Source organism: Odocoileus virginianus, unplaced genomic scaffold (assembly GCF_023699985.2).
Source record: "Odocoileus virginianus isolate 20LAN1187 ecotype Illinois unplaced genomic scaffold, Ovbor_1.2 Unplaced_Contig_6, whole genome shotgun sequence".
In the NCBI taxonomy this organism is placed as follows: Eukaryota; Metazoa; Chordata; class Mammalia; order Artiodactyla; family Cervidae; genus Odocoileus; species Odocoileus virginianus.
Window position 1 is genome coordinate 1861289 of NW_027224323.1, and position 8624 is coordinate 1869912.

Here is an 8624-nt window from a genome sequence, read left to right on the forward strand (position 1 = left end):
TGCATGGGCAGGTGGATATTTTACTGACTGAGCCAGCAGCAAAGCCCCTGAGAAAACACTTCCGTTTGACTCCACCAACACCTGCAGCGCCCGCCACGCTCCCCGTTGCGCTTATCGCGTGCAAACAGACGAAACATCCGCCAGACTGAGGAAGACTCGGGCAAAGCACCCTTCTCTCTAGAGACAGAGAATAGCAAAGGTTCATCAGTTTTCCTACTTACCAGCCATAGAACAGCTGTTTCATGGCTTCTTACTGTTACCTAGAAAAGAAACAAACAACCAATGAACTTCTGCAAAGCAGTTATTTTTCTTATAACTAGGTGGTTATGGTCCAAAGCGGAAAGGAGCCTGTTTTGCTTTTTTCTTACTACAGCAACCCACTGAAAAGACCCTGATGCTGGGAAAGATTGAAGGCGGGAGGAGAAGGGGACGACAGAGGATGAGATGGTTGGATGGCATCACCGACTCAACGGACATGAGTTTGAGCAAACTCTGGGAGTTGGTGATGGACAGGGAGGCCTGGCGTGCTGCAGTCCATGGGGTCTCAGAGAGTCTCACACGACTTGGTGAGGGAAAGAAAACAACCACTGAATTCTTTATACTGAATTACACACAGCTGATGTTGGTACAGACAGAACATGGCAGCGTCATGCACGATCCTTTCATTTGCGGGTCATTCCAATGGAATAGTTCCCACCCTTTATGTAGGTCCGATAACAAAAATCCTTCATTCTGAGGGCACTGAGCAATCAAGATGAAGGACTACAATAAAATGTCTGATGTGCATTTTTAAGGATTGTATTAATTGTCGTCTAGGGTCGTGAGACCTTTGAGAACGAAAAGCAGTGTTAAATCAGACCACACTCTCCTGGGTTGTTGGAAGAAGGTCTTGCTTCTCCCTAGATATCTAACCCAGGAATTTTATTTTTCATGTGACTGATTTTTTTTCAACATTCTAAGCCCTATATCTTTTTCTTTTCCAATAAGTAACAATGAACTAAAGACATACTTTCATTAGAGAATATTCTATTGTTTATGCAGTTTCCTGAAGAGGGCAGATGAGTTTTTTTTTTTTTTTAAGTTGTCTAGCTTCTTTCTGGTTTTCATTTGCAACTCTAAATTATAGGTTTCAGGGCAAGTGGGAGGACGTGGGCACAAAGATTCAGGTCTAATTTAAATATATGTGCTCAGTCGCTCCATCGTGTCGGGCTCTTTGTGACCCCAATGACTGTAGGCCACCAGACTCCTCCATCCATGGGATTCTCCAGGCAGGAATACTGGAGTAGGTGGCCATGTCCTTCTCCAGGGGATCTTCCTGACCCAACGATTGGATCCAGGTCTCCCGCATTGCAGGCAGATTCTTTACCAACCGAGCTACCAGTTCAGTTCAGTTCAGTCCCTCAGTTGTGTCTGACTCTTCTCGACCCCATGGACCACAGTGCGCCAGGCCTCCCTGTCCATCACCAACTCCCGGAGCTTACTCAAACTCATGTCCATTGAGTCAGTGATGCCACCCAACCATCTCATCCTCTGTCGTCCCCTTCTCCTCCCGCCTTCAATCTTTCCCAGCATCAGGGTCTTTTCCAATGAGTCAGTTCTTCACATCAGGTGGCCAAAGTATTGGAGTTTCAGTATCCATCTTTCCAATGAATATTCAGGAATCATTTCCTTTAGGATGGACTGGTTGGATCTCCCTGCAGTCCAAGGGACTCTCAAGAGTCTTCTCCAACACCACAGCAGGGAAGCCCTCTAACTTAAATCTTCGGTTCCATTCTAAATATTCTTCACCTGTTAGTAGTATCGACTTCCTTCGAGGCTCAGTCACCTTCTGAATGTCACACAATAAAAAGATGAGAGAGACATGCTGTGGTTCCTAGACAAGAACGTTAATAAAAGAACTTTCTCAAGCGACACCAGCAATAAAACCCTTCAATCTGGAGCCTCTAAAATAAAGCTCGCCCAGGAGCAGGCAGCCGTCCAGGAAGTCTTTGTGTGAGACCTACTGTGTGGTCTTCTAGGAAGGATGGAAGATGGTTGAGCATGGTGGATCACCCATGCCTCTTGCCTTGAAAAGCGCAAGGAGCAACAGTGTAGACCTGGGGGTTACGGTGGCCAGACTCATTCCCCCCAGAAGTGTGTCTGCAGCAACTGTAATTAGGACCGTTTTATGAGAGTCCCAAGAGTGATACAGCCTGGTATCCCCTTGCCTTGGGATGCTTTAAATTCCCCACGTCAACGAGGTTCTTCTGTCAGCTGAGCACCCACCCCACAGACCAAATGACAGGTAGTAAAGATTAATGACTCCGCCAAACAGTTTATAGGGTTTTCTCAACCCCAAGGCATTGCTACACACGGCTTCCCACTGGGTCCTCAAAATACCTTACCTGGCTCGCCTCGAGGGGCTAATGATAGCTGCTCTGTTTTATGGGAGAGGGACCTGGGGATCACAGGGGTTAAAAGACTTTTCACGAGGCTGGTAAATTGAAGATCAGTGTGCAGTGTGAGGTGTCTGAGTCAGTCCTGAGTGTGTGTGTGTGTGTCCAACTCCAAGGGCCATCTTGTCATCTTTGACCTCCAGTAAGGATCTCCAAAGAATGGATGCCTTCAAACGGTGGTGTTGGAGAAGACTCTTGAGAGTCCCTTGGACTGCAAGGAGATCCAACCAGTCCATCCTATAGGAAATCAGTCCTGAATATTCATTGGAAGGACTGATGTTGAAGCTGAAGCTCCAATACTTTGGCCACCTGATGCGAAGAGCTGACTCATTGGAAAAGACCCTGATGCTAGGAAAGATTTGAAGGTGGGAGGAGAAGGGGGCAACAGAGGATGAGGTGGTTGGGTGGCATCACCCACATGATGGACATGAGTTTGAGTAAGCTCTGGGAGTTGGTGACGGACAGGGAGGCCTGGCATGCTGCAGTCCATGGGACTGCAAAGAATCAGACATGACTGAGTGACTGAACTGAACTGAGCAGCTTCAAAGATCCAGTGTATCTGAAAATAAATAAGTAATTAAAAAAAAAAGAATTATGCTGGGTGGTCATACGTACCACTGCGAAGTCCTTCCTAATAGGCATGGAACAAAATCTATCTGTTAAATAGACAGGAAGGAAAGTTGCCTTCACGATTTAAGGGAACGCCTATTGCCTCAAAATACTGGGCTTATCAACTCCAGATTTTAAGAAATATCAAGAAGATCCTGTCTACCAAGAAGCTGCTCCAACTAAGCTTGTATTCCTCACCCCACCTCACCCCCATAGCCTGCTATTTTTTTCAGATTTTAACGTAGAATGTTATTAAACGTAGGTACATGGGCAAGAGGCAATTGGACTTCAGATCTATAAATGCATGAAGCTGACAAAGTGAAAGGGTCAGTCTCTCAGTCGTGTCTGACTCTTTGTGATCCCGTGGACTGTAGCCTGCCAGGCTCCTCTGTCCATAGGGATTCTCCAGGCAAGAATACTGGAGTGGGTTGCCATGCCCTCCTCCAGGGGATCTTCCCAATCCAGGGATCGAACCCAGGTCTCCTGCAGGCAGATTCTTTACCATTTGAGCCACAAAGGAAGCCTCAAGCAGCCTGACACATCACACACAAATGCAGTCTTATAAAACCGTCGTTATCTTTCAGCAGTCTTTAAAGAGGTGGCCATAGTCACCTCCTTCATCAAGAGCACCCCTGAAAAAATTACTAAGCACGTAAACTCCACTACAGAAAAATCGGATTGCACACCCCGTGTCCACCCACAGGCGAATGCCTCAATCAACTCTGGTGAGGCCAGAAATCCTAAGAATACATAGTACTCAGAAGATTATCATTTTTTTTTTAAGGAGCAAACCATCCATAGAGATAACAGTATTTATGGACTGAAAGATAAATACGCTGGGTGAAAGAAGCCAGAGAAAGTAATATATATATTGATGATCCCATATCTACACACATTTAATATTGCAGAAAATGTGAAGGGCAGAGTGAGATGGAGAGAGAGAGGCGGAGAGAGAAAGACAGAGAGAGACTGACAGATGGAGAGACAGAATTGGAGAGAGAGAGACAGAGAATTTGATGAAACTAACACTCAAGTCTCCCCCGTCTCTCCCTTGACCAGATAACAATATGAGCACCCCCAAGCTGAATTTTCGTCAAGTTAAACTGTTTCACTCACTTGAGACGAGTTCTTGCCCCAGGCTCCTCGCATTTGTGAACGTCGCTCCTGCAAGTCCAAATTCCTCGCTCGGCCCGGAGCTCCCATCCTCATGATTATAATTAAACACGTATTAAGTGCCCAGGCCGGGCTTTGCTCAAATCCGCCAATTATTTTTATATCTAAACATGACCTGTTGAGACTGCTGAGCACATAGTTATTTACGGAAGGATATCAGGCATCGTTGACAGTCAAGTGGTACTGCTGTTGACTCCCTCAGTCACGCCCCACTCTTTGCTGTGACCCCATGGACTGTAGCCCGCCGGGGTCCCCTGTCCATAGGGATTCTCCAGGCAAGAACACTGGAGCGGGTTGCCATGCCCTTCTCCAGGGGATCTTCCCTACCCAGGGATCGAACCCATGTCTCCTGTATTGGCAGGCAGATTCTTCACCACTGAGCCACAGGGAAGCCTTTTGCGTGGTACCAAAGATACACAGATAAGAAAGGGGAATTCAGAACGTTGAATTTTTTTTTTTTTTTTATGAAACTTAAGCAAGGACCCCAGCCAGAAGTTCAAAGCAGGCAAGAGAGGGCAGATGCGTAATAAGGAGAGTTTCAGCCTCTTCCGGTCTGCAAGCATCTTAGGGACCTTTCACGGCTCTATGGACGCTGAGTGCCATGGGCTGCAGACATAGGTGGTGGTTTCATGGCACCCAGACACCCTTTCTTGTAGATTCAGCCAAACATTCCTCTAGAAATGCTACCGCTGCACTTATTCCTGGGCATCTCCACCATTTCTTAAAGTCTTATTATGTTGGTGAGACAGAGGATGAGATGGTCGGATTGCATCACCGACTCAACAGGACATGAGTTTGAGCAGGCTCCGGGAGTTGGTGATGGACAGGGAGGCCTGGCGTGCTGCGGTCCATGGGGTCGCAAAGAGTCGGGGACACGGCTGAGCGACTGAACTGAACTCATGTTGGTGAGAAGCCAGGAGTTAGGCAAAGAAGAGATGCTCATTGTGAGAATGCTTTGAAAGTCTTGACGCGCTGCATCGCCCAGTTTTTCATACAGGGTCTGTTACTTCACTTCTGTTATTTTCTTTAAAAATGTATTTATTTTTAATTGAAGGATAACTGCTTTACAGTATTGCATTGGTTTCTACCAAACATCAACATGAATCAGCCATAGGTTTACCCATGTCCCCTCCCACCTCCCTCCCCATCCCACCCCTGTAGGTAGTCCCAGAGCCCTGCTGTGAGCACCCTGAGTCCTATAGCAAATTCCCATTAGCTGTCTATTTTACATATAGTGATGTACGCGTCCATGTTACTCTCTCCGTATCTACCACCCTCTCCTTCCCCCCCATCCACAACGTCCCTAAGTCTGTTCTCCATGTCTACATCTCCATTGCTACCCTGCAAATAGATTCATCAGTACCATCTTTATATATAGATACACATATAAAAATATATATATATGCCATATATATGCATTCGTTTATGATCATTGTTTTTCTCTTTCTGACTTACCTCACTCTGTATAATAGGTTCTGAGTTCATCCATCTCGTTAGGACTGACTCAAATGCGTCCCTGTTCATGGCTGTGTAATATTCCACTGTGTATATGTACCACAGCTTCTTTATCCATTCACTTTTCAATGGCCATTTAGGTTGCTTCCATGCCCTACTTATCATAAATACAGCCTTCAGTCTTCTGTATATTTGAATCTCAGGTAGAAGCTCCTTTTATTTTAATATTTATGTTTGTTTTTCAACTGCTGGGGAGAAAAGTTGTGTCTGGTGATGAAGATTAGATCTGAATCCATTCCTGGGAAAGATGGGCTTCCCTGGTGCCTCCACTGGTAAAGAATCTGCCTGCAATGCGGGAGACCTGGGTTCGATCCCTGGGTTGGGAAGATCCCCTGGAGAAGGGAAAGGCTACCCGCTCCAGTATTCTGGCCTGGAGATTCTCATGGACAGTCCATGGGGTCGCAAAGAGTCGGACACGACTGAGCGACTTTCACACTCACACACTCACTCACACTGGGAAAGATGTCCTGACGTGATTTATATTAAAAAGTAAAACTGAAAGTATTAATCATTCAGCTATGTCCGACTCTTTCCGACCCCCATGGACTGTAGCCTGCCAGGTCTCTCTTCTGTCCATGGGATTTTCCAGGCAAGAATACTGGAGTGGGTTGCCATTTCCTTCTCCAGGGGATCTTCCTGACCCAGGGATTGAACCCAGGTCTTCTGCATTGCAGGCAGATTCTTTACCATCTGAGCTACCAGGGAAGCCCAATGTTTATAAAACGAAGCGGTCAGATTCAACATCTGTTCTCTCCAGGGAGGTTCAGTGGACAAGCTCAGGTTAAGCACTGCTGTGGATCACACAATGTACTAGAAATGGAATTTTGAGGCAGGTTCCAAAATCACTGCAGATGGTGACTGCAGCCGTGAAATTAAAAGACGCTTCTCCTTGGAAGGAAAGTTATGACCAACTTGGACAGCATATTAAAAAGCAGAGACATTACTTTGCCAACAAAGGTCCATCTAGTCAAGGCTATGGTTTTTCCAGTGGTCATGTATGGATGTGAGAGTTGGACTGTGAAGAAAGCTGAGTGCCGAAAAATTGATGCTTTTGAACTGTGGTGTTTGGAGAAGACTCTTGAGAGTCCCTTGGACTGCAAGGAGATCCAACCAGTCCATCCTAAAGGAGATCAGTCCTGTGTGTTCATTGGAAGGACTGATGCTGAAGCTGAAACTTTGGCCACCTCATGCAAAGAGTTGACTCACTGGAAAAGACCCTGATGCTGGGAAAGATTGGAGGCGGGAGGAGAAGGGGACGACAGAGGATGAGATGGTTGGATGGCATCACCGACTCAATGGACATGAGTTTGAGTAAACTCCAGGAGTTGGTGATGGACAGGGAGGCCTGGCGTGCTGCAGTCCATGGGGTCACAAAGAGTCGGACACGACTGAGCGACTGAACTGAACTATCTATGACACTGAAAGTGCAAGCAGCAGAAGAAAGGGAAAATAGGTAAGTTTTATCTCATCAGAATTAAAAACTGGTATGTCCACAATCAGCAGAATGAGGAGACAGCCCCCAGCGCAAGAGACTTCACTTGCAGCATCCTGCAGTTTAAATATGTTTAAAGTAAACATTTAAATCGGAGTTTAGACATGCATTTTACTGCGCTTGGCAGCCAGGTGGCAGTCACCACCTATTTCTGCCTAAACTCTCTGCCAGCACCTTCCGGAAAGATCAGAAAAAGGGCTGATGTAGGGGTTTCAATGAGCAACTCAGGGCACGTCCACTCTTGTCACAACTGCACCTTTTCCAGATTGTGGTTTTGTTTGTTTTTTTTTTTTTTTGCTGTTGTTCCAGAAACCTGCATCCAAAGCAGACCAACCAGCTCTAAGGAATTTCAATCCCCAACCTGCCCAGTTTTCACCAGTTCCGGGGTGTGATAACAGTCACATTGGGCTTCCCAGGTGGCATTTGTGGTAAAGAACCTGCCTGCCAATGTGGAGACATAAGAGAGGAGGGTTTGATCCCTGGGTCAGGAAGATCCCCTGGAGGAGGAAATGGCAACCCAGTCCAGTATTCTAGCCTGGAGAATTCCATGAACAGAGGAGCCTGGTGGGCTGCAGTCCACAGGGTCACAAAGAGTCGGACACGACTGAAGCATCTTAGCATGCACACGCAACAGTCACATTACCGGAGGGACCGTTGCTGAAAGCTGAAGCTCCAATACTTTGGCCACCTGATGCGAAGAGCCAACTCACTGGAAAAGACCCTGATGCTGGGAAAGACTGAGGGCAGGAGGAGAAGGGGACGACAGAGGATGAGATGGTTGGATGGCATCACCGACTCGATGGACATGAGTTTGAGCAAGCTCTAGGAGATGGTGATGGACAGGGAGGCCTGGCGTGCTGCGGTCCACGGGGTCGCAAAGAGTTGGACGCGACCGAGCGACTGAACAACAAAATAACTGATTCACTTTGCTGTACATCAGAAATTAGTCCAACATGGTAAATCAACTTTACTCCAATAAAAACTGATTTAAAAAAAAAAGAAATATATGTTCTGCCACCGTATGGAAAAATGTTTCCCCTAGCCAACAGAAAAGAAAAAAAAAAATGGCATGACGCTGAAAAGGAGTTCACACAGATGGTCACGCTATTGAGAGGGTAATGGGCCAGGGGTCTCCAAACGGAGGAAAGAGGCGGCAAGTGTCAGGCATTTTTTTCTCTCTCCCTTAAGCAGAAGGAGACAAAGTCCAGGTGTCAGATTTTTTTTTTCCTTCTCTATACAAAATTAAGAAGAAGGAAATGGCAACCCACTCCAGCATTCTTGCCTCGAAAATCCCATGGATGGAGGAGCCTGGTGGGCTACAGTCCACGGGGTCGCAAAGAGTCAGACACGACTGAGCAACTTCACTTCACTTCATACAAAATCAAAAGGAGGTTTCTCTT

At 46.5% G+C, this 8624-nt stretch overlaps 1 protein-coding gene across 3 annotated transcripts in view; it reads right to left on the reverse strand.

Annotated features, from left to right (window-relative positions):
• ARSH (arylsulfatase family member H) overlaps positions 1-8624 on the reverse strand; it is a 49370-nt gene that overhangs the window by 16043 nt on the left and 24703 nt on the right. For all 3 annotated transcript variants that reach the window (XM_070463820.1, XM_020908821.2, XM_070463821.1), the window contains exon 2: positions 222-260. In XM_070463820.1, the coding sequence (XP_070319921.1) occupies positions 222-244 (23 nt within the window). In that variant the 5' untranslated portion in view covers positions 245-260. The remainder of the gene's footprint in view (positions 1-221; positions 261-8624) is intronic.